The sequence below is a fragment of the Bactrocera tryoni genome, chromosome 5 (assembly GCF_016617805.1).
Source record: "Bactrocera tryoni isolate S06 chromosome 5, CSIRO_BtryS06_freeze2, whole genome shotgun sequence".
Taxonomy (NCBI): domain Eukaryota; kingdom Metazoa; phylum Arthropoda; class Insecta; order Diptera; family Tephritidae; genus Bactrocera; species Bactrocera tryoni.
In genome coordinates, this window is record NC_052503.1 from 22,019,159 (window position 1) to 22,044,908 (window position 25,750).

Here is a 25,750-nt window from a genome sequence, read left to right on the forward strand (position 1 = left end):
CCGTTGTTTTCGAGTCACATTTCATTCAGCGATGAGGCCAATTTCTGGCTCTATGGAAATTTCAATCAGAAAAAAATAACGGTTTGTTTTCGTTTTTAGCATAAAACATTCTCTCTCCTAATTTACGTAATTTCATATAAGGATCGAGTCATGTGAAGAAGTTCACGCAAGATCTGGTTGCCTTTCACTTGGGATTATACAGAGACGATTCTTTTACATGTGGCTCAAGCTCATGACTTCCGGTCTTAGACCAAGTATCCTCTGGGTAGCCAAAGAGCATCAGTTTGAAGGCGGGCTAAACTGAGAAGGCGAATCATACCTCCCCAGGGTGGTGCGATGTTTGTGGGACCCGCCATGTAAAACCGTGCCCCATTGAAAAGCAAACAAACGCCCTTTTAATGATGACCATGGCAAACGTGATAAGGATTACGACTTAAGGGCATGCACCTGGAATGTCCAGTCTCTTGATTGGGAAGGTGCCGCTGCCCAGCTGGTTGATGTCCTCGTTAGAGTAAAGGTTGATATCACCGTCGCATAAGAAGTGCGATGACAAGGGCTGATACGAGTAGGTCCTTGTGGCATTTACTACAGTGGGCCAGTTATGGCATTCACCCCGCAGGATGAACGTCTGGCCACAATCCGAATCAAAGCGAAATTCTTCAACATATCGCTGATTTGCGCCCACGCCCTGACTGAAGAGAAGGACAATGTGACCAAAGATGCCTTCTATGAGCGCTTAGAGTGCACCTATGAGAGCTGCCCCCACCTTGATGTCAAAATCGTGCTGACGGCTCTAACGCCAGGATTGGCAAAGAAGGTATCTTTGGCACAACAGTCGGTAAATTCAACTTCCACGAGAAAACATCCCCAAATGGGTCGAGGCTGATCGACTTCACCGGGTCCCGAAATATGGTTATATGTAGTGCTAGATTCCAGAAAAATTAACCAAACTACCTGGCTGTCTCAGAATCGAAAAGCCACCAACCAGATCGATCATGTTGTGAAGGCGGAAGACACGTCTCCAGTGTTTTAGACGTGCCTACGCTCCGAGGTCCTAACATCGACTCGGACATTTATCTGCTGCAGCCATGATACGCACAATGAAGGTTCGTTGTCGAGAAGCTGCAATCACAACAGACGGCCGAACGACTTTCGACTCAACTTGCACTCAAGATCTCTGAGAGCACTCGTCAACAATTCGGTATAAGGGAATTATGAAACGGCATTTCAAGCTCTGTACGTACAGCTGCAACCGAAACCATTGGTTTTCGGAAAATGCAAAAGAACAGCTGGTACGATGAGGAGTGCCGTGTCGCAGCGGAGAGAAAGCGGACTGACTACCTCGCAACGTTACAATCGACCACAACACTTGCGGGATGGGATATACAGCCAGAGTTGAAGAGGGAAGCGAGACGCATTTGCAGACAAAAAAAGAGAGAGGCCGAAATGCGTGAGTACGAAGAGCTTGAAAAGCTGCCCGACAGGGATAATGCTCGAAAATTCTGCGAAAAGATGCGGCGACTAACCCGGCCGAGCTATTCAATGACGGCGGCGAAGAACTGATTAGGAGCATGCATCAGCTTCTTTGTAAAATATGGTCGAACGAAAGCATGCCCAACGATTTTAATTTCTGCGCCAACTACCATGTGATAAGTCTCCTCAACAAGTTCTATCGAGCGTATTGTACGGAAGATTAAAGCCCACCGTCAAAAAACTGATTGGACCTTATCAGTGTGGCTTTAGACCTGGAAAATATTCACCATGCGCCAAATCATGGAAAAGACCGGTGAAAAGAGAATCGACACACACCCCTCTTCGTCGATTTCAAAGCTGCTTTCGACAGCACGAAAAGGAGCTGCCTTTATGCCGCAATGTCTGAATTTGGTATCCCCGCAAAACTAATACGGCGTGTAAACTGACGTTGAGCAACACCAAAAGCTCTGTCAAGATCGGGAAAGACCTCTCCGAGCCGTTCGATACCAAACGAGGTTTCAGACAAGGCGACTCCCTTTCGTCTGATTTCTTCAACCTACTTCTGGAGAAAATAATTCGAGCTGCAGAACTAAACAGATCCATCCTCGATAAGAATGTACGGCTGCTAGCATATGCTGATGATATTGCTATCATGGGTCTTAACGACCGCGCCGTTAAATCTGCTTCTACAGAATGGATAAGGTAGCGAAGCAAAAGGGTCTGGCGTTAACCGAGGGCAAGACGAAATATCTCCTGTCATCAAACAAACAGTCGTCGCACTCGCGACTAGGCACCCAAGTCACTGTTGACAGTCATAACTTCGAAGTTGTAGATAATTTCGTCTATCTTGGAACCAGCATCAAGACTAACAACAACTTCTCTTGCCAACAGGTGCTACTTCGGACTAAGTATGCAATTGAGAACTAAAGTCCTCTCTCGACGAACAAAAACAAAACTCTATAAGCAACTTATTATTTCCGTCCTGCTATATGCTATAGAGCCATGGACGATGACGACATCTGATGAGTCGATGTTACGAGTTTTCGAGAGAAAAGTTCTACGAAAGATGTATGATCCTCTGCGCGTTGGCCACGGCGAATATCGCATTTGATGGAACGATGAGCTGTGTGAGATATATGACGACACTGACATAGTTCAGCGAATTGAAAGACAGCGGCCACGCCGAGGAAGACCTCCACTCCGTTGAAAGGACCAGACGGAGAAGGACTTGGCTTCGCTTGGAATATCCAATTGGCGCCACGTAGCGAAAAGATGAAACGACTGGCGTGCTGTTGTTCACTCGGCTATAATCGGATAAGCGGTGTCTACGCCAATAAAGAAGAAGACGACAAACCGTAGTTGGTTGCAGCGTTGATGCCATGGCGAAATGCTGAAGAAGCTGGCGAAAATAACGCAACAAGTTCAGAATGCTTCATCTCTAACCATTGCCTCATATTCTTGACAAATCTTCTTCCGATTGCATATTTAATGCCGATGAAAATGGAAGCTACAAAGGCAAGCATGCGAATCCAAAGGGATTCAAAACTCAAAAGCACCGTCTCACATTTCTGTTTCTATGCAATGCAACCGGCATACATATCGAACATTATTATTGGATTTTTTTGCCACCAGATACATCTGCCCTTATACAGCCACTTGATCAAGGTATCTCATATAAAAATACAATACCGGCAAATCTTTATCAAAAAAACAAATTTGTGCGTTGGAGAAGGGCCTATCTATAATTGAATTCTTTGAAATCACTCACTATTTTGGAGGGTATCAATTATGCAAATCGTGACTGGAACTTTGTTAAGCAGCAAACAATTAGTATTTGTCTCAAAAAGGTAGATTTCATTTTCAAGATGGTACAGGTTAAAAGTAAAATTGTTCATTTCAGGCAGGCATTGACAACATTTAAGTTACAGATGAGATTGCAGCCACTGAAAGCGACAACTATGAATGGCGCACACTTGATAACGAATATGTACATTCAATGCGATAATGAACTTGTCTGCTTTGGAGCCATGTCCGAAGAGTATATTGTTGCGATCGTATTGGCAGTCAATTAAAATTCAATTGAAGATGAGGAAACCTGATACTTGCATTAAACACCGCTCAACGAAAGAAGCCTTGCCAAGTTTAGATTCGATAGATGTCTATTTTTTCCATAACAATATATGTATATCGCTTAGAGCCCTTTGAAGACATTGAAAATCTAATCCACAAAGTTCTGAAAAACAAAAGTGCCAGAAGAAAATAACAGATTTTTTAAGTAACTCTTGACAATTTTCAAATGAAATGATTTAAATGAATTCAGTCCCCGAGCGCCAAAGTAATCGGAATCGTGCCATAAAAAAGTATGATCACATATATTAAAAGAATGTCTAGCACTACTAAGAATTTTACCGAAACTTTATGTGCAATTCTGATGACTGATATACTTATGGTTACCGAAATTATTCCAAATAAGTCTTTGAAAATTTCGCACGAAATAAAGAGTCACGAACTAAAAAACTGATCGAGAACCCAGCGATGCACTCACAAATTCGAAACGCCGATTTCGATAAACCCTACGGATGTATAAAAGCACTACGCGCCCAGCGGAACGCATTCAGTTGTGCCAGTGACTTACTATGTGTCAATTTAGTCGACAATTAGTTTTGCAATTCATATTATGTTTTGCATTTGGCCATATTTATGGGCATCAAGTGTCCGGGCGTATTGTTGGCGGGAGTGCGGTAACACATAAGAAATATCCTTATTACGTGCGTCTGCACTATTATGGAGTGTTCATTTGCGGCGGCTCGTTGGTGCGGAACAATGCTGTGCTCACGGCAGCACACTGTGTGGAGGACCTCAATGTGAAGGCGCTGAGCGTACACGCGGACACCATAAATTTGAGCGACACTGGAGTGGAGAGAGAAATCAAGTACGCGATGGTTCCAAAAGAATACGATGCGGATACACTAAATTATGATGTAGCGGTGTTGATACTCTCCTCTACCATACCGAGTGCATTGGTGATACCATTGGATAGGAGCGCGGTCGCTGCCGGTACGAATTGCCTGGTTATTGGTCACGGTTACACCAAAGAAGATAGGAAGGTCTTGTCACAACAATTGCAAGAGATCTATGTACCTGTCGTGAGTCGGGCAGTTTGTCAGCGCAAATATCGCGGTACCGGCGCTATTACACAATATATGATGTGCGCTTCGGAACCGGGCAAAAAGGATTCGTGTCCGGGTGATTCTGGCGGTCCGATGATATGCAATGGTAAACAGGCTGGCATTGTTTCGAGGGGTGAGGGTTGTGGGCGTGTCGAATATCCGGGCGTTTACACAGACATAAGCAAGGTGTATGGTTTCATTGAAAATGCTATTGCGATTGAAAATATTGTATTTATTTAAATGTAGTAATCATTAATACGATACAATAATCTATATGTTATACATATGTATGCATTATAAATCGTTTAGTATGCCAGAATAAATAATAAAGCACTTCTCACGTAAGCCTTGCCTTCTAACAAAGGAAACGGGATTTTCGAAACTGTCGGCTTTTTGGAGCCATTGTTAATTTGCATTTTCATAGTCAATATGTGGCCATTATTTAATGAGGCAATACAAAGATTCGGAAACGACATGGTACTGGTGGATCGAGTATTCTTGTCCAGTGAGTTTAAAGTTACGATATCACAGTCGTATGACAGTTTCATGACATTCTGTAGTTCAAGTTGTACGCCGTAGTACGCCAAATGTTTATGAGATGGATCAAAGGGGTTGATCAGTTATAACTAAACTTTTGAGCTGGTTCATTGGAAGCAAAGGTTGCCTGTGCACTGAACAGCTTAAGATATTGTGTCACAAAAAAAAAGTTTACTATATAAGGATTTGTTCAGTTTGCATGAATGCTGTATGTTACAACGGGTGATCCAAGTAGAGCTATTTTTATCAATAACAGATTAAGCGTGAGTAGTGGCAAGCTGTCATGTTATTTTTGTTCAGTATTATTTTGCATTTCATCATTGAAAGACTTACGCCTGAACAACGTTTAAAAATCGTTCAACTTTACTTTGAAAATTCACGTTCTGTAAAGAAAGTGTTTCCTACGCTTCGCTCAAATTATGGTCAATATAATCAGCCTACTGATATTCGAAACACCATCACTTATGTATGTTGAGACCCAGCATTCATAACTAGATAATATTCGTCCGAATAGACCACGTCCAGCACGCAGTGATGTAAATATAGTAGCCGAAGCTAAGAGTGTACGCGAAAACCGTGGAGAGTCGATCAAAAAAACTAAAAAATTTTATTTATTTTTTTTAGAGATTAGAGTTTTTTTGTTATAGTGTTGGGGGAGATCGAGCTATAAATTAGTTTTTTTTACTAAACTACAAGGTTTCTACCTAGCATATAAACTTCAACATTTTCCCCATCTTTCCCCCTTTTAAAAAAAGCGCATTGAATTAGGTTTGTCACTTGCATAAAATGAATACTGATTTATTTATTTTTTTTAATTAAATACTGAAATCCAGCTAAATTATTATCGGAGCCGGTGTGAAAATTGGACTATGAGCGTGGCACCGCCCAGTTTTTGGTGAAATCCAATATCTCAGGACCCGATAGACCGATTTTGACTAAATTTAGTATGTGGCATTTTTTTAAGTGTGAAATTAACGACATCGGGCGACATCGGACTACAATCACAACTACTTCCCATATAACACAATTGAAAATTCCATTTGATTCTTTCACTTTCCAGTACACAAGTTAAGAAGTAATTGATAAAACGGAATAAAAATAATAATTCTCTTAAAGTATGCCACCTTTTGACCAAAAATTGTCCAAATCCAACCAAAAATGTTCAAGTGCTTAGGTAATGAATATGTGGCCCCTGTACTTATAGTTGACTTTTGATCAAAAATATCGGTCATTATGTGAGATATGCAATAGAAATTCAGACAGAATCCTTTCCTGACAATGGTATTTCTGCATATCGAAAATGAGTTGAATCGGGGCAATATTTCCCTGAGCCCCCATATACGAGGTATGTCAATTAAGTAATGAGACTGATTCCATAAAAACCGTATATTTGAAAATTATTCTACTGCTCTGCCATCCCCTTCAAAGTAGTCCTCTTGGGCAGCTATACAGCGATCCCAGCGCGTTTTCCATGCTTCGTAACAGTTCTGGAACGCTTCGACTGGGATGTCGCGAGTACCCTTGTCACGGCCGCCTGGATGTCCGTAGTCGATTCAAAATGGGTTCCTTTGACCACCGATTTTGTTTTAGGAAACAAAAAAGTCACAGGGTGACATGTCAGGAGAATAAGGCGGCTGTTGCAACACGGCGATCCCTTTAGAGACCAAATACTGGGACATGCTGAGGGCGGTGTGGCACGGTGCGTTGTCGTGATGAAGGATCCAGCTACGAGCGATGTCTGGGTGTACTCTGTTGACTCGTTTTCGGAATCTTTCGAGTATTTGGCAGTAGTAGACTTGATTCACAGTTTTCCCCGGTAGAACGTATTCTTTGTGGACGATTCCACGGCTATCAAAAAGGCAATAATCATCGTTTTCACCTTCGACTTGCTCATGCGAGCTTTTTTCGGGAGGGGGCGCGCGGAGACAACAATTGTGAGCCTGGCCACGACTAAGAGCACTATCACCATACACTCTTACAATTTTAGCGTACGTTTCTGAAGCTGTTTCGCCCAATCTGGCGCAAAATTTTATCGCGACGCGTTACTCTTGGTTTCGTTTTTCCATTTTCGTGACGAGCACTACAAACACACGTCTCCTCAACTTGACGCAGCAGGAGAACTAAACAAGCTAGAGCGATGGTACATATATCAATGGAGAGGAAAGGGATGCCGGAAAAAGAGAAAGCGAATTTCAAGGTCACAGGTTTACCGCAATCGCGGCAATAAAATCAGTCTCATTACTTAATTGTCAAACCTCGTACATACATAATATCAAGTTTTTTTTACGTCGTTTACGTTTAAAGTCGTTGAAAGCATACAAATTACAGCTTTTTCAAAAAGAACGAATTTTCCAAGCGTAATCGCGTGGCGCGCTGTTGTTAACTCGGCTATAATCGCGTAAGCGGTGTCTACCCCAATTAAGAAGAAGAAGAATCGCTTTGCTATATGGCCTCTCGTAAAGTTCACAGATGATCCGTTGTTTTCGAGCCACATTTTGTTTAGCGATGAGGGCCATTCCTGACTCAATGGGTGCGTAATTGCCGCATTTGGGACAAAGAGCAAAATGAAGGGATTCTAGATGTGCCATTTCATCCAGAAAAAAACAACGGTTTGTTTTGGTTTTTAGCTTAAAACATTCTCTCTGCTAATTTACTTAATTTAATATTAGGTTTATTATATAATATTTGAACAGTTGCTTCCTATGTACTTCCAGTAGGTGGTTACTTCCGCACTTAACGTAATTTAAGGAAACTTTGGACGCTAGTCAGTCACAGTCAACGCAAAGCACTACAATGTCGCACACGCACTTGAAGTTAGTAATTTCTGCTTTCATGTTTCTGTGGCTATGCCACAGAACAACATTAGCAGCTAAGGCTAGTCTTCGGATAACTGGTGGTCGAACTACGACCATTGCAAGGGCACCTTATATGGTGCAAATCCGTTACAATGGTAAATTCGAGTGTGGTGGCACTTTGATATCGACAACTCACGTCCTGACAGCTGCACATTGTATCAAAGGCAAGAGACGCGCTGGTTTCATCATACATGCAAATACCACTAGGTTATCACAGGCGGGCATAAGACGCCGCGTCTCAAGAGCGTTCGTGCCGCGTAGATTTACGACAGCAACTAAAAGAATGGACGTGGCTGTATTGAAGTTAGCCGCAGCTATCAATGGCACCTATGCACAACCGATTGGCCTGTGCAATACTCGATTGACTGCTGGACTTAGAATGACAATCTTAGGCTGGGGAACGACTTCGGAAAGTAGTAGTCGTGCATCGAATGTTTTGCGTAGAGTAAATGTACCAGTTATACGAAAAGCGAAATGCCGAAGACAATATAGGAATATTCAAACTCTGACAAGGACCATGTTTTGTGCTGGCGTTCCTGGGACCAAAGACTCATGCTCGGGTGATTCTGGTGGCCCGGCAGTACACAATGGACGTGTGTGCGGCATTGTCTCGTTTGGTTATGGCTGTGCACGTCCAAACTATCCTGGTGTCTATACGAGTGTACCGATGGTGCGGAGATTTATAAACCGTGCATTGGCACAATAATGTCAATATCTATTGTAATTTGTTTTGTTTACCGCAATAAATATTTACCCGAATTCTTAGTTGGAAAAAGTTAATAAGCTTATGTTTTATTTGCTGTTTACAGTGTCTGCTTTGCTGAGGAATTACAGTTGTAGTGTTGTTTAAGCATGAAGTTCAGGGTCAAGTATAATACCAAGTACAAAGGGTGCTCTACTTGAGTAAAAAAGCATTATAGCAGATGAATTTTATGATTTTTTTTTTTTTGAAATAAAGCTAGTCTTTCTATATTGAATTAAGTATTCACTGCAAATCGGTTGTGAATACCTATACCACAAGATTTCCGAGTGGAATTTATGGTTTATAGAATTTTTATGTATAACTGAACAGGTTATACATACGGAAGGAGAAGGAAGTGACGACTCTATTAAAAATATATATAAATAATCAGCGTGACAATATGAATCGATTTAGCTGTATGTCTGTCCGTCTGTTTGTATACTCTATACTATAGCATATTGCTGTCATAGGAACTGAACGATGAAATTAAAGTTCTTGTATGGAAAACTTGTTGACATACATAATTTGACGAAATATCTTCACGAAATGTTGAATATGAATTATTGACCAAAATTTTGTTCAGCAAGGAGGTCTATTCCTGGTTCAATGGGTATGTAAACACGCGTAATTGCCGCATTTGGGACGAAGAGCAATCTGAAAAGATTACAGAGCTGCCATTTCATTTAGAAAAAACAACGTTTTGGTGTGGTTTGGGGGACGGTGGAATCATCGGTCCATATTTCTTCAAAAATTATGTCCGTGAGAACGTTAGTGTCAAACTCGTGATCTCGGTGACATTTGGTTTTAACAAAGCGGCGCAACTTTCCACACATCGCATCAATCAATAGATTTATTGAGACAACAATTCGGTGAGCACATAATTTCACATTTTGGTTCGGTCGATTGGCCACCAAGATCGTGTGATATCACATCGTTAGACGTTTTCCTGTGGGGATATGTAAAGTCTAAAGTCTATGCGGACAATCTCGCTTCGATTCAGGCCTTAGAGGTTTTTGAAATAACATTTTTCGTTCTTGGGTATATCGTTTTCTAACACTATTAACAAGAGTTCGTACAGAGCCATCATCTTCAATACTCTAGAGCAGTGGTCGGCAAACTTACACGTTCAAACAATTTATATATAAAATTTTAATTCTGATTTTACTATTGTTAAGTAAATTTTCAATTATAAATCCGAAATTTTTGAAAAATTTTTAATTCCAATTTCGGGAATTAATGTCGAAAATTCGGTACCTGCTGTTGTTAACACTTATTTATTTAAATTTTCGAATATGATAGCAGTTAATGCAGCCGCTGAACGAACAGAAGATAATTTATAAAGAGAAACCCCCTTTTATTTGTAGAAATATGTATGTATAAATATGCCGCAATACACAATTTAAATTGGTATAATTTTATAAACTCGTTAAGTAAATATATTTAATTTGGTTCGATTGCTCAACACGTGTCTCTAATTGCATTACAATACAAAGGATCGGAAAACTTCCATTCATAAAAATCACGAAAGAATACTTTGCTGTTATTATACGCATATTCAATGGAACTTGCTTTTAAAGTGTAATTTGCAGGCTATTTACTAGCAGCCAACGACCGAATACAAATTTCAACACGGATTTGAAAAATGTATTTCGCGCTGCATAGACGTTTTCCGCATATTGAAGGATTTATTCTGGTATTTTTGCAAATTATTTCAAACAGTGCAGCGCACACATTCTCCACACTATTGGATGGTAAGATAGTGGGTGGCCAGCCAACTACAATCGGTGAGGTGCCATATTTGCTGAATTTGCGGCGTAGTGGTCAATTCATATGCGGCAGTTCGCTCGTAACGCAACGCTGTGTACTCACCGCGGCGCACTGTGTGAAAAATGTGCCAGCGGCGGATTTAACGGTGTACGCAGGCGCCAGCCGACTATCCGAAATGGGTGTGATGCGTCAGGTGGAGCAGCACTTTGTATCGCCATTCTACTCAACCTCAACACTAGATATGGATGTGGCTATATTGAAATTGAACGAGCCGTTGAGTGGACCAAACATTTCCACAATTGGTTTGTGTAATAAACAGCCTGCCAGCGAGGAGTTTGTGAAAATAAGTGGTTGGGGTATAACCAGTGAATACAACAATCAACCACCGGATCAAGTGCGTACGACATTTGTACGTGTTGTTGCCAAGAGTGATTGCATGCAGGCATATTTAGGTAAGGCTTTGTTAACCAGTACGATGTTCTGTGCCACTATACCGGGTGAACGGGATTCATGCTCTGGTGATTCTGGTGGACCGGTCGTTTATGATGGGCGAGTATGTGGTATTGTTTCGTGGGGTTTCGGTTGTGCACGCAAAGAGTATCCTGGTGTATATACCAATGTGGCTAGTCGACGTGTAAACGCTTTTGTGAAACAACTGTTAATGCAACACTGCCAATAATGGAAGTTTTGAAATATAATATTTGTACGAACATATTGATGTATATACGTGTTTTACCGAATAAAATTTATTTGCAATATTACCAAACATTTGTGATTTTGTCGACATGGTTTTCTAAGGTTCCGGCGAACCAAAGCGTATATTCGTTAACTATGGATATTATTGGAGATAGAGAATATAAATAATTTCCTAATACATATGTACCTGTTGTTCAAATTTATATGATTTTAAACTAGTCACAGCTGTTGCAATACATTCAAATGTAGCAAAATTTTAGCTACTTACATACAGATGTCGCGGCTGTTATTATATTTTGTTCATATATCATTTGCACTGCGAATATTTCAGACAAAATTACTCATTTTAATCATATTTTGTAGTATAAATTAGGCTTTTGCCATTGTTAACAGTTTTGCAGTACATACTTTTATTATTCACATGTTTTCGCGAGCAATCGGGAGCCATCGGCAATTGTGTACATGACGCCCAATTTTTTCATGGACATCATTTGCTAAACACTGATTACCGCTATTTTTGACTGATTTTTAAATGAAATCACAAAATTGCAGATTAAACAAAATACTAAATTTAACAACACATTTGTATTGTATAATCAACAATTTAACACTCACGGCTCCGAAACATAATCGGAACTGTTCAAATGGCGGCGGAAGTTTGACATAACAGAGGGTTGCCTTTGCGGTGTAAAGTTGTTCATAAAGGATAATAATAATAAGCTTTATAATTATAGTATATTTTTAACGGAATACATTTTTAATTACATGGTTGTATGTATATTCTATACACACATACTTTTATTTTAAAATATTATAAATATATATGTGTATATAAATACACATATGTACATATATTTATATTTTCGATTTGCTTTGACTGTTTGTCTTGGTCTTTTAGTGTATTTAAGAATTTTTTCAGCATTAGCATACAATTTGAAAAATTGTTTTCAATTTAACGAATTATTTAACAAATATTTTAAATATTAATTTTAATATTTAAAGTACGCTTCTGCTTCAAGATTATAATAATTTATTTCAAAGGAGATGCAACTCTAACTACAGTTAGCTATGGCTACCTTGCATTTGCTGCTGTCAGTTTCCGTTGGCGCGAGTGAAAACGTTTAGCCGCTTTTTTGACAATTTGTAAAATTTTGTTAATTTCTGTTAAATGTTATTTTAAGTGCGGTTTGTTTCTAAATGTATCGATAATATTGAGTGATTTGCATTGAAAGCAAATATATAATAAGTCCGGGCGTTTTGTGTGTGTGTGTATGAAAGCAATATTGCTGAGTGATGATCGGTGAAACAAGTGAGCAAAAGAAAAGTGGTGTGGTGTATGTGAAAAAATATAAAAAATATGTTATAATTATTGATGTGTTACGTAATATAACGCTTAGGATAAGCAAACAATGTGAAAATAGTTACAGGTGAGTGCATTTAATTTAATTAGTAACTACATTAAGATTCGAAACTGCTGATCGCTTGCTTAGTGCTATGTACATATGTATGTACAAAGTGGAACAAAAAATCATACTAGGTTGGAATTCATTTGAAACAGAAGTTAATAAAATGAAAGGAAACATAATTTACGGGTGATCTGAGGCCGGGCTGCGGAAGCGAATAAGGTTGGTTGACTTTTCAAAAATTATCTACCGTGGTCTATGAACTTCCGTTCCCACGACACCGGAACCGTAACCGGAACTGATTCGGATTTTTACCCGGTCAAGGTCTGTCAACTTGACAGAGTTCTGCCGCTACAACCAACAACAACTTCAGGGCTATTGTATTTGATTTCCCAAATTTAATTTTTGTTTGAGTCACCGTCGCTGTAGTATATGAATCTACTATTACACGAGCTCAGCTGGTTCAAAAAGCTGTTGCTATTAGTTCTTTTCGCTATTTGGACATGCGTACAATTATTTTCCAAATTTAATTTTTACTTGAATTGTCATCGAGATAGTATATGAAGCGATTATTACACGAGCTCAGCTGTTTCAAAAAGTTGTTGCTAAAATTTCTTTCACTATTTGGACATGCGTAGGTAAATCAATAGTTTTTTTTTCGTTGTTTGAGCAAGCGAGGGTAATTAAATATTTGAGGTACAGACTTGTACAACAATATTTTAATATTAAAAAGTGCTTTGTTATTTATAACAAGCAAATATGTAACTTAATATTTTATTACATAAGGAATATTTTATTTAACTATTTTTGTTTTCAACGTTTACTCAAAGAGTAATGAATGAAAAAGTACCAGACATATACTTGTATGTATATGCATATATGTACATATGTATAATATTTATCAACAAACAAATATGTTACCACCAAATAAATGAAAAATATAAATATATCTTATTTAAATTGTTTTTACAACGTTCTAAGGAATTATTTAATTGGAGTAAATAGTAGATATTGTCTAGCAAATATTTAGCTGATATCTTTTTTAATTCAAAAAGAGCTTTGCATTGTCAAAAACAGTCGTTTGATTGCTAAACTTTTTAGCTTAAAACATTCGCTTTCTTAATTTGCGTAATTTAATATAAACGTAGCTTTTAGTATAGATTATTTGAACAGTTGCTTCCTACTTCCAGTAGGCGATTATTTCCGCACCTAACGCAATTTAAGGAAACTTCGGAAACTTATCAGTCACAGTCAAAGCAAAGCACTACAATGTCGCACACGCACTTGAAATTAGTAATTTCTGCTTTCATGTTTCTGTGGCTATGCCACACAACAACATTAGCAGCTGATGCTACTCTTAAGATTGTTGGTGGTCAAACTACGACCATTGCAAAGGCACCATACATGGTGCAAATCCGTTACAACGGTAAATTCGAGTGTGGTGGCGCTTTGATATCGACAACTCACGTCCTGACAGCTGCACATTGTATCAAAGGCAAGAGACGCGCTGGTTTCATCATACATGCAAATACCACTAGGTTATCACAGGCGGGCATAAGACGCCGCGTCTCAAGAGCGTTCGTACCGCGTAGATTTACGACAGCAACTAAAAGAATGGATGTGGCTGTATTGAAGTTAGCCGCAGCTATCAATGGCACCTATGCACAACCGATTGGCCTGTGCAATACTACATTGACTGCTGGACTTAGATTGACAATCTTAGGCTGGGGAACGACTTCGGAAAGTAGTAGTACTGCATCGAATGTTTTGCGTAGAGCAAATGTACCAGTTATACGAAAAGCGAAATGCCGAAAAGAATATAGCGGTATTCAAACTCTGACAAGGACCATGTTTTGTGCTGGTGTTCCTGGGACCAAAGACTCATGCTCGGGTGATTCTGGTGGCCCGGCAGTACACAATGGACGTGTGTGCGGCATTGTCTCGTTTGGTTATGGCTGTGCACGTCCAAACTATCCTGGTGTTTATACGAGTGTACCGATGGTGCGAAGATTTATAAACCGTGCATTGGCACAATAATGTCAATATCTATTGTAATTTGTTTTGTTTACCGCAATAAATATTTACCCGAATACTTAGTTGGAAAAAGTTAATAAATTTATGTTTTACTTGTTATTTACAATGACTGTTTTCTTAAAGAATCACAGCTGCAGTTTTGTTAAAGTATGAAGTTCAGGGTCAAATATAATATCAAAGTGTGCTGTAGTAGATGAGTAAAAAATAATTAAATTAAAACTTGAGTTGAGTTACGCTTTTGTGTAAAATTTGAGTCCAACGAATTTTTTATCTTTAGAAAGCGGATGAATTTTAAGATTTTTTTTTCATATTTGTAAATAAAGTTAGTTTTAAAAAAAGCTTTCTATGTTGATTTGCCGTGAATACTTAATTTTTCGGTTGTGAATACCCATAATACAAGACTTCCGAGTGGAAGTTATGGTTTAAAGTATTTTTATACCTGAACAGGATATATTCAGTTTTCCAGGAAGTGAATAATACACGGAAGGAAATGACAAATGCTCTATAAAAATATATATAAAAGATCAGTGTGACAATCTGAGTGAGTTTGGCCACGCATGTCGGTCCGTCTGTTTGTATACCATTTGTGGAACCTAGTCTCTCAGAGCTAAAACTTTACAGATGACGTTTTCTTAACGAGAAGCTGTTCATTTGTCGAAACCTTCGATACCGGAGTACTGCTGCCATAGAAAGTGAAGAATGAAATTTAAGTTCTTGTATGGAAAACTTTTTTAATTGACGTGATATCTTCACGAAATTGTCGGTATGAATAATTGTCCCAAGCAACTATAATTTCAAGGCAACGCTACAATCTCCGTACAAATATTTTGGATCAGACTATTCTAGAATATAGCTGCTATTTAAACTGAACGATCGAAATCAATTTCTTGTATGGAGAATTTTGTTATTTGTGATGGGTTAACGTTACTGGTTTTGTTTTTCGAATCAGTTTACTAACGCGAATCTTTCTTAGGTTTAATACTAAGACTTTTAAGTAATTTTTACTATATAGTTTGGAAGTTTTTGTTTTGAATTAAATATTTAAATGTTGTTTATCAAAAACAGATTTCATTATACTCTCTTTTCATCATCACCATTCATCACTTACCTTGATTACGCAAACTATTCGGCACGCTTATGTTGAGACTGACATTTTGCAGGAAAACATTATACGGATTATTTATCGTCGTCGCTATCGGATAGTATTCGTTCACTAGCATTTGCGTTTCTTTGCCTAGATTGCATTGCGTATTCAAATGGAATCTAAAAACAAATTGCAAGCCATTTAGAAAAAAATAAATACGGAAAATTACAATTTTCCGGCTTGTAATGCAACTTACGTGGGAGTAATATAACACACTTGATTAATTTTAATATTATCATCCAGATCTCTGCTACGACTGTAATGACGAAATGGATGGCGTGCAAAAAATGCTGATTTTGTTAAATGTACAGTCAATTTTTCCGAACCCATTTGTGCTTCAATGCGTGCCACACGCAATTGCGTGTTTTCCAAAAATTGATACGCCTCGGTATAGAATTGCACTTGATAGTACAGATGCGGTTCTAGTTTCAAGTTCGGATCGAAGTGTTGCATTGCAATTTCCGGTTGTTGTTGTTGCTGTTCGTTATGCTTTTCATTTGCATGCATTTCGCTCAAACTCTGGAATGATTTACATTTACTAGCTGGCAATCGGTAAAAGTGTGTGCCATCTGTCAGTATGATGACACAGTGACGTATTTTAATAGGTACATCGGTGAGCAGCCTAAATGGAGTAAATTGTTTGGCATTAAATTTATTTTATTCATTTTTTTTTTTATTATAATTTCACAAACTTACTTAATAATTAGTTGCACGTTGATGGTATCGTCATTCTTCAACTCCAAATGATTGAAAGTGGCATACATTTCTATAAGCTTGGTGAGCTTATCCATATCTATTGTAATGGGCGACTTTGCCAATGCGAAAGCATTGTCCCAACGCTCTATAATTTCAGGTGCGCTTTGACCTTGCGAGATGGGCGCTGCGCCCTACACAAAAATAAACAAAAACAAAAAAGAAACGTTAACTTGCACCCAAGCAATAATACCATACATCAATATATAAAATTTTTCATACAAGAACTTTTTTAATTTGTATGGCAATAATTTATTCAATAATCCATGCGAAATTCCTTGAAGACATTAAAAAACAAAAAAGTTTTCCATACAAACACTTGATTTTGATCGTAGAGTTTGTATGGCAGCTATACGCTATAGTAGACCGTTATGAAAAATTTTAATGGATATAATAGCATTGTCTTTGGCAATAATCCTTACTAAATTTCGTGAAGATTTCTCGTGAAACAAAAATTTTTTCCATACAAGAACTTGATTTCAATCGCTCGGTTTGTATGACAGTTACATGCTATAGTGGTCCGATATCGGCGGTTCCGACAATTGAACAGCTTCTTGGGGAGAAAAAGACATGCTCAAAATTTCAGATCGATATCTCAAGAATTGAGGGATTAGTTCGCGTATATACAGGCGGACGTACAAGCGGACATGGGTAGATAGATAGATTGATAGTTAGTACTGAGGTATTGCACTGCGACCTATGGTCTATTGTGCTCTCTCCTCTATCACATATGGTCACCAAGGTCCAGCATCCTGAATAATTCCAGGAGCCTGCTGGGACATGGTTGAATCCACTCAGCGAGTCACGCTGAACATTTCTATATGTATATATTATAGGGTGCCCGACATTTTGCTTCTTTGCGTTGCAAACTTCGTGCAAGCTTAATATAAAATTATTTTCGAAAATATTCTCATTTAATTTACAATATGAATACGCACTTGAAAAACTTTCCACAGATTCTCCAGCACAACTATGCGCTCGCTTTGTTCGCAATTAACGCGCAGCGCTAAAGCTTCAATACTGCAAGCTATAAAGTCGGTTATGGAAGCTGTTAAGAAGGCGCAACGCAATGTCTTCAACAAAACATCTGAGAATATAGAGGACCACTGTTCGCGCCGATAATCTGTCAGCATGACTGAGTAAAGCCTGCAAATACACTCATGAAATTATCTCGTAGGTGTTCAATTATTTGAATTTTGCAGTACTAACGTTAATGCATTGGCATGATCGCCACTTTTGTAATACTCTTCGGCCATCTCAATTGCGAGTTTGTTACGAAAGCGTGGACATTTGTAAATTTTGAATTGTGCACGTGCTAAGCTAAGTAAATTTATTATTGCGTTCTGTAATTATAAAGAACTGTTGTTATTTGTTCGTATTTTTTGCATATCCAAGCTTATTGTGCTCACCGAGTGGTTGAAAGAATTTTCGTTCTCACGTATAAGCAGGTTCGTTTGTTGCTCTGAGATGGGGTCGCCAGTTTTGACCGCACGTATGCCAAAGAATTCCGTGTATAACGCTAGCGAGTTGTTATTTTGTACGCCCGTTGGTGTGTTAGGATCAGTGGGGCTTAGTAACATAGCTAAAAGAAATTTAATGAAATTTTCGGAGTTCAATTTATGAAATACGCTTATTCACCGCTACTTTCAAGAAATGCTTCTTTGCGTTTTTTGGTATATTCCGCCGCTTTATTGTAGTAAATGCCAGGATTTTGAGTTTGCAACGCAGGTAAACCATTTTTGATCGCCTCGCAAAACAGTTCCGCAAATACGCTATGTCTAAAAGGGAGAAATGAAAATGAAATTAGTGAAAATGAACGGGAAAAATGAAATTAGGCCCTTAAAATATTATATATTATATATTTTTATTACTTCTAAAATAAGTCGACTTACTGCGTACTGAGCCAGGCATAGTGTTCGAATATTAAGTCCTTAAAGCCTATACGATTTCTATATTTCTCTATATGACTTATAAAATGATTGATTGCATCACGCGGCACCTTCAGCTTAAACATTAACCGACATAGTTTATAATTCAGGAACCCGGCAATAGTTTTCATTTCAAGGCAATTAGTGTCGGTTATACGTATCTCATCGAGCGTAGCGTAAGCCTGAGTATAATGCCTGAAATATATTTATAATTAGTAATTGAGTTTCTTTTAAAATAATTATTATTTCGAGTATATACAGACGGATAGACATGACCAAATCGACTTTGCTCAACAAGCTGAAGATTTATATAAATATTTTTTTTTTAGTTTCTTCTCGGTGTTAGTTACTTCTTAGTTTAGCTCATAAAAAAAATTAGTACTTATGTAATAAAAAACGCTTACTTCAGTGCGGTGCTAAAATCCTGTCTTATTTCCGCAACAAACCCTAATTTGAACTGATGACGAATCTTAAGTGTTGTGTGCGCCACAGTTAAATGATCACGATGACCACGCACACGCTTAGACATAAGCGCATAGTAGGATTGAGCCATGTCTAGGAACGCAGATTCCAGGCGTAGTGTGTAACCTGCACAAAATAGAGAATATTTGTTTAAATTGAACACATTTAGTCTTTTGCTTTACGCACCCATTAAATGCTCCGTATGCGGCAGGATAAATAACATTTTGCTATTGATACCGCAAGCTGTGGTTAAACTGGCGGCACGTTCAGAAGCTAATAAATCTTCACCCGGCGGCAGCGGTGAAGACTTTTGTAATAACACCAGACATAAGCGCGTATTTCGTTCCTATATTACATACATATTGAATTTAGTACTATTCAATAATCACTGAAAAAAATGTAATTCATACCTGCAGTGCGCTTTTAAGGCTTTGAATTGTAGACGCACATTGGACTTGCTTCTCAGACCATTGTGGATCGTTCCATTCCATATCTTGGAATAACACAACTACCGCAGGCAGTACATGCAAATGCTTTAGCATCCAATTTCTTTTAAGTATACCTTTTGGTTGATACCAGTCGTAGGAAGCACGTTTCGGCTTAGCCACAGGAAATTCGTAACCCGGTGGCAGTAGCTTGAACTGCACAGTAGCTCTAGAAGTAAATAAAAAACATAAAAAATTATATTTGTATATAATAAAAAAATATACCAATTTGCTTACCTATCAGCTTTTCTATTGGTGCTAAACGCATCCCATATAGCTTTATGTACAACATTGTGCGTCGTGTCCAGTCCACAGAAACCAATTAGCGGTTGTGGTGCAACCAAAAGCTCTGACGGCAGGACAGTAACATCGACTGACATGTTTATTGATAACTAAGCTGAAACTATTATTCTATCCAAACTGAAGCAAAGTTGGTGGCACACTGTTGTTAAGAGTACGTAGGAAAACACAGTAAGATTTTATTGGAAAAACTAGAAGAGCGATTTCTATATTGTTGGTCATCCAGTGAGACTATAACAGCATTGCGTTGCAAGTTATCGTGTTTGCTCTACACATATGTATTCAATTTAGTAAAAACTAGGTTTGTTCACATACAACCTTCAACACTTTTATAATGGAATTAATCGAAAATGAGTTGCACTCCCACAAAACAACTATAATAGAAAAAATTTGCTTAGAAATTGTGACGGAAACAATTTGAGTTGACGTCTCATCTGACGTTAACAAAATAAACAGCTGATGTGATACGTTGCCAGACCGGGTTGCAAAACCATGACGGCATTTCGGCGTGACCCAACTGTGTGGATTTGTAAAGAGCGAGTGCGAAGATAAGGGACCAGTTGAATCAACTTGCCCAGACATGATTTTAGATACAAGTACCAAACCGTAATACTAAAAAAATATAAAATATAAGAATTAATACAAGGAACTAGTTTATACATACTTGTTGTCGTTAATATTGCATATTACAAATGATCTTATATGGACCTCTAACGTAACTGAAAGGTATTTTTCTTGGAGGTAAGATTTTAAATCAGACTATTTGTCGTTTATGTTGTCTTGTTACTTGTTTTTTTCCGTTAGAAGTGTTAATATCCATAATTCTAACAACTTTTACGTTTCTAAACATTATTTATGTAAAAAACAATATCTCCTTATTACAGAACATGAGCCAGTGTGGAGCTTTCTTTCGGTAGTGCTGTTAGAAAGCTTAAAGCTTTTGTACGTGCTTTATCATATACCAGTCAAGTCACGTCTAACTTTTTATAAAGCCTTTTCAAAGAGGGTTGTTTATGTATTTGCGTAGTAAATAACTTTCTGTGGTGTTTATGAACGTGAAATATGTCATGGAGTAAATATGTATGTATGTACATATGCTTGTGTAGTGCAAAATTAGCCGATACTCAATGTCTGCAATATTAATTAGTATGTTGTTTTTGTTGAATTTGTTCTATAATTTATTTGATGGGGTAAAACTTAATACATATTTATATCTTCTTCAGGGTATAAAGAAAAGGCGCAAAAAAAGGAAGGCTTTGTTCATAATTTTAAAATTCTTAATTTAATCTTTAGATTCTATGTGTGACGTTTTTTCCAATTCTTGAAACAGTTCTTAAATTCAAATTCCTGAATTACATGTTTTTTTTGGGCTTCGGCTCATCTTTGTCACGTTATTCGGCCGATTGATCGTATGTTGCCGCGTCGTAAGCATAGATCCAAGACTCATTGCCAGTAACAATACGTTTCATGACATCCTGGTAGTCGGAAAGCATTGTTTCAAAGACATTAACGCGACACTGTTGTCGAAAAACATTTGAAACCAGTGTTTTTTCACTTTTCTTAGATCCCAATAGATCCTTCAAAGTGGTTTCACTGATCTTTTCGATATTCCAACGATGTCAGTAAGATCTCTGACTGCTAATCGCTAATTCTCAAGCACGTATTCCTTTATTTTATGGACGTGTTGATCATCAGTTGATGCTGATGGCCGTCCTGGTCGTGATTCGTCATTACCGCGTTCTCGACCTTCGACAACATGAGTATTCAAGTATTAATCTGGTCTAAGCTTTCCAATAGCTAAATATGTTTCTCTAATAGGGGAACTCGTTAGCACAATTTAGTTAAAAACTTCGGGCATTAAGCACTAAGAGTACTGGTGAAATTGTTGAGGGGAGCCTCGACGGAAAAATCCACATCAACAGATTACAGATACTATAAGGGACCATATTCACGAACTGGACGAAGGTGTACAGACTAGGCTTTAACATTACAGTCGATGACGTTAAACTTCCGTTCGTAAGATTTTAGGTATAAAATTCGACAGCATGTGTTCCTTTACTCCTCATACGACCGCGATAACTGCCATAATACAGAGCAGAAACAGAATCCTCAAGTGGTTAGCTGGCAATATAATGAGGAAAATACAAAGAATCGTATTTGGCAACATCGGCCGACTGGTTCTAAACTTCCTTGACTACTTCGACGAAATCGGGTATTACGCCGACCAAACTTCGAATGCAACTCACTTCAGATATGTACTGATTACCATTCACAGTGGAGCCATTAACTCCTTCACCGACTTTCTCTCAGTGAGTGGACTCAAACCACCAACCAGATGACGAGCTCGCTGCGATAATCTAGAGAAATCCTTGCGCAACTTCGTTCTGGATACTGTAGCAGGTCAAACTCCTACTTACTCAGAATCGACCCTGACATACCAAATATATGTCCAGCATCGAGTCTGGGTCAACGTATTTTTTTTTGTGATTTCGAGGGACGAATGAGTCAATGCCAGATCTTCGAAAAAATAGTAATTTTATATTTTAAAAATACTGGTTTGATTTTGAAATCTGTCAATACATATTTGTATGTGAGCTTGACCAAAAAATGTTATATACCGTTAAAATTAGAGTAATCTCTCTAGTTGATTCTTGAGGTTTAAACATATAGTACATCTGTTTTATTTAAATTCCCATTAGCTCACCAGGATATCTAAAAGTATGATATATGTGTTCTTCTTGTTCCTTCAAACAGTTTTTTCAACTGGTTTCCGGTAAAACTCTCGACCTTGCCGCGTGTGCACGAAAAGGGCATTGACCTGTTAGAATCCCTACCAATAGGAACAGTCTGGCCTAACTGTGAGCGAAGAGCTCACTAGATCCTGAGGTGAGAAAATGTCGACAGAGTTTGGCAACTTCATGATATGGAATGCAGTCAAAGCGTCCAAAAATTCTTTATTATTCACACACATACTCATTTAGGAGTGAACCACACATGCTGATAAGCGCCCTCTCCTGAAGGCTCTCGCCTCGTCAAATGTAATCTTTTCTCGCGCCATCCACCACAAAAAGACCCCCTAGAAACATATGAACATAATTATGGTGTCGAAGAGATGAGAGGAAAGGTGGGGTATCCTTTGGCCTCCTCTGCGGCAGTACAAGGCAATCAATGCCTTTTTGCTCGATTTTTTTTAGGTTATTTATTGCGGGATCACTTCCAGTCGCCTAATTAGTAACTACGCTGAGCTACCCTTAGGAATTTCATACTCATGATGTTTTCAATAAGCTAAATTTTGAAAAGAGAAGGCAAATATTTCGTATTTTGAGGCTATCTTCGAAAAATGGAGAAATTACTTATGTAGGACTGTTTTTCTCGAAAAGAAATTTTTTCGGTCAATACCCAGAAAAATTTCCATTTTGTCGTATAGTTTTATGGATTATATTATATATTTTTATTATATTATCGTTTAATTGCCCAGACCTCAAGAGACGAAGGGTCTATCGGGTCAGACAAGACCTCGCAGCCGATTGGAAGTTTCACCATGACAACGCCCGGGCGCACACCGCCTTTCTTGTGAACAGCAACCTAAAAAAGGCCGGCATCTCAACGCTTCCGCAGCCAACCTACAGCCCAGATGTGGCCTTCCGGACTGTTTTTTGTTTCCTTGTTTGAAAAGGCCGATGCAAGGCAAGCACTTTGAGACGACAGAGGGGATCCAAGCTGCATGCACCTCGACTCTAGAGGCTATTCCAGAGAATACCTTCCGCGACGCCTTCAATGCTAGGAAATCGCGCTCGCAGCGCCGCATCGACGTAAAAGGAGTCTATTTTGAAAGTTTTTAAGTAATTGCAACGATTGGTTCAATCGAAACTACAAAAAAGATAAAATAGAACTTTGGGTTACATCGGAATATTCCATGCAGTAAAACAAAACTTCGGACTGAGTAGGCAACTGATAAGTAACGTCCTTTCTCGACGAACATAAAACAAACTCTATAAGTCACTCATCCCTAGCCCTGCTTTATGGTGCAGAGGCATGGACAATGAAAATATGATGAGTTGGTTTACGAGTTTTCGAGAGAAAGGTTCTGCGGAAGGTTTAGGAACCTTTGCGCATTGGCAATGCCAAATACTGCATTAGATGAAACGATGAACTGTACGAGATATACGGCGATATTAAAATAGTTCAGTGAATTAAAAGACAGCGGCTACGCTGGCTAGATCATATCGTCCCAATGGATGTAAAGACTTCAGCTCTGAGAGTATTCGATACAGTATCCGCTTGGGGAAGCAGAGGAAGAAAAAGAACTCCACTCCGTTGGAAATACCAGATGGAGAAGGATCTGGCTTCGCTTGGAATATCCAATTGGCGCCGAACACCGAAAAATAAGAACGACTGGCGCGCTGTTGTAAACTCGGCTATAACCTCGTAAACGGTGTCCACGACAATAAAGAAGAAGAAGAAGACAATAAAACTAAATCGATACTAGATTTGACACACTTAACAGTAGTTACTAAAAGTAAAGAATTAAAATTTTGCACGAAAACTAAAAATGTAGAACTTGATTTTCAAGGTGTTTGGGATAAATTGTAACTCATGCTGATATGGACATCGAAGGTCTTCTATCGCCATGCAATCTCCGTTAAAAATAATTGAAAAAGTGCCAAATTATCCTAACTTCGAAGACATGTTTCTCTCTATGAACGCCATTTTCAAACTCCTGCAGCACGAATACCGTAAGGTCTAAGAGTAGTATGATTGGACCACTCTACATACAAATTAGCGTATAGAACACACCCTCATATGAAGTACCCACAGAGTTTTCCCCTAACAACTTTACAATGACACCCTCTACTCATGACTTGAAAAAAACTACTAAAAAAACGCGTGCAGAAAAAATGGTGGTTACAGCCTGACGATGTATATACATACATATAAAGAATATACATACATAAGTAGTAATATAAAAAGTACCGCAACCCCTCAGCTTGTCCAGGCAGCGACAATGAGACCCCTGATTTTGTTTGCAAGCATGTTGTTGTTGCACTAACTACTATGCCACCCCAACCACCAACACGGCCATTGGTACAACTACAGCTATGTCCGACTACACAACTAGAACCGCAAGCTATACATGTGACTGCACTCCCTCACTCCAGCCAATACATATAGAATATGTATTCGAGCGACAAACACTGCCAGGGGTTGGCGTTTGGTGTGATGGTGAACCGCGCTGCGCTGACGCTGCCGCCACTGCTGCTGTCGCTGCTGTTGCTCTAGTTGAGGACGTCGACGAGAAGTCGATATGTATTGCCATCGTTTTATGTCTGTATGTTTGTATGTTTGTATGTCGACTACTGAATGTCTAAACAAATGAGACGAGTCGTAAAAAAAGAGAAAAACTGTGGAAAAAAATCAGCGTGGACAGAAATAAAAAATCAACCCCTGAGCTTGCATGTTCGCTGCTTCGGCTACAACTTTTTTCCCTTCGAGCGCACTAGCTCGCTCATACTCACACACACACACACACACACGCTTGCCGGTCTTAATTACCAACACTATGGCAAAAGAGGAGAACGGACACCTCACTGTGCACCAGCATTTTTTCCAATTTTTTTCAAATACCCATTGCCTTTGTTGTTGGCAGAAATAAAAATAAAAACGGAGTACAACAAAAAAAAATGGAAAAATGAAGCAGAAAATATTGCAGTTTTGTTGGTTGAAAAAGGAAAGCAAAACTCTGCAGCAGCTGTTTAGAGCAGAGCAGACGCTATTATGCGCCCACTGTGCTTTGCCGCACACCCCGCGCTCTTCACTTGCGCTACATTTTTACATTTCTTCCGCTGGCCGTTATTAACAAGACGACTAACTGGCAAACACAAAACTTGGCAAAAGTTTCTTTCCGACATTTTAAATATTGTTGATGGGCTAAAAAAGCAACAACAAGGACAGAAAGACGGAGCAAAAAATTCTACCGGACTTTGCTGGAAAATTTAATTAG

The 25,750-nt window shown here is 38.7% G+C and overlaps 4 protein-coding genes across 4 annotated transcripts in view; 3 read left to right on the plus strand and 1 right to left on the minus strand.

Annotated features, from left to right (window-relative positions):
- The window catches only part of LOC120776398 (trafficking protein particle complex subunit 11), a 46,555-nt gene extending 26,410 nt beyond the window's left edge, over positions 1–20,145 (minus strand). The window contains exons 1-12 of the mRNA XM_040107019.1: positions 19,687–20,145; positions 19,375–19,618; positions 19,151–19,310; positions 18,907–19,090; positions 18,467–18,697; positions 18,213–18,352; positions 17,984–18,156; positions 17,784–17,917; positions 17,513–17,720; positions 16,518–16,708; positions 16,018–16,443; positions 15,786–15,940 (exon numbers count right to left, since the gene is read on the minus strand). Coding sequence (XP_039962953.1) covers positions 15,786–15,940; positions 16,018–16,443; positions 16,518–16,708; positions 17,513–17,720; positions 17,784–17,917; positions 17,984–18,156; positions 18,213–18,352; positions 18,467–18,697; positions 18,907–19,090; positions 19,151–19,310; positions 19,375–19,618; positions 19,687–19,829 — 2,389 coding nt within the window. The 5' untranslated portion in view covers positions 19,830–20,145. The remainder of the gene's footprint in view (positions 1–15,785; positions 15,941–16,017; positions 16,444–16,517; positions 16,709–17,512; positions 17,721–17,783; positions 17,918–17,983; positions 18,157–18,212; positions 18,353–18,466; positions 18,698–18,906; positions 19,091–19,150; positions 19,311–19,374; positions 19,619–19,686) is intronic.
- LOC120776400 (seminase-like) lies at positions 6,548–9,316 on the plus strand. The gene has a single exon (XM_040107022.1). It carries the CDS (start codon positions 7,974–7,976, stop codon positions 8,739–8,741), a length of 768 nt encoding a protein of 255 aa, XP_039962956.1. The 5' UTR covers positions 6,548–7,973; the 3' UTR covers positions 8,742–9,316.
- On the plus strand, positions 10,373–11,310 carry LOC120776399 (trypsin beta-like). The gene has a single exon (XM_040107020.1). The coding sequence runs from the start codon at positions 10,420–10,422 to the stop codon at positions 11,221–11,223; it is 804 nt and encodes a 267-aa protein (XP_039962954.1). The 5' UTR covers positions 10,373–10,419; the 3' UTR covers positions 11,224–11,310.
- On the plus strand, positions 13,913–14,734 carry LOC120776401 (seminase-like). The gene has a single exon (XM_040107023.1). It carries the CDS (start codon positions 13,913–13,915, stop codon positions 14,678–14,680), a length of 768 nt encoding a protein of 255 aa, XP_039962957.1. The 3' UTR covers positions 14,681–14,734.
- Positions 20,146–25,750: the final 5,605 nt, after the last annotated feature.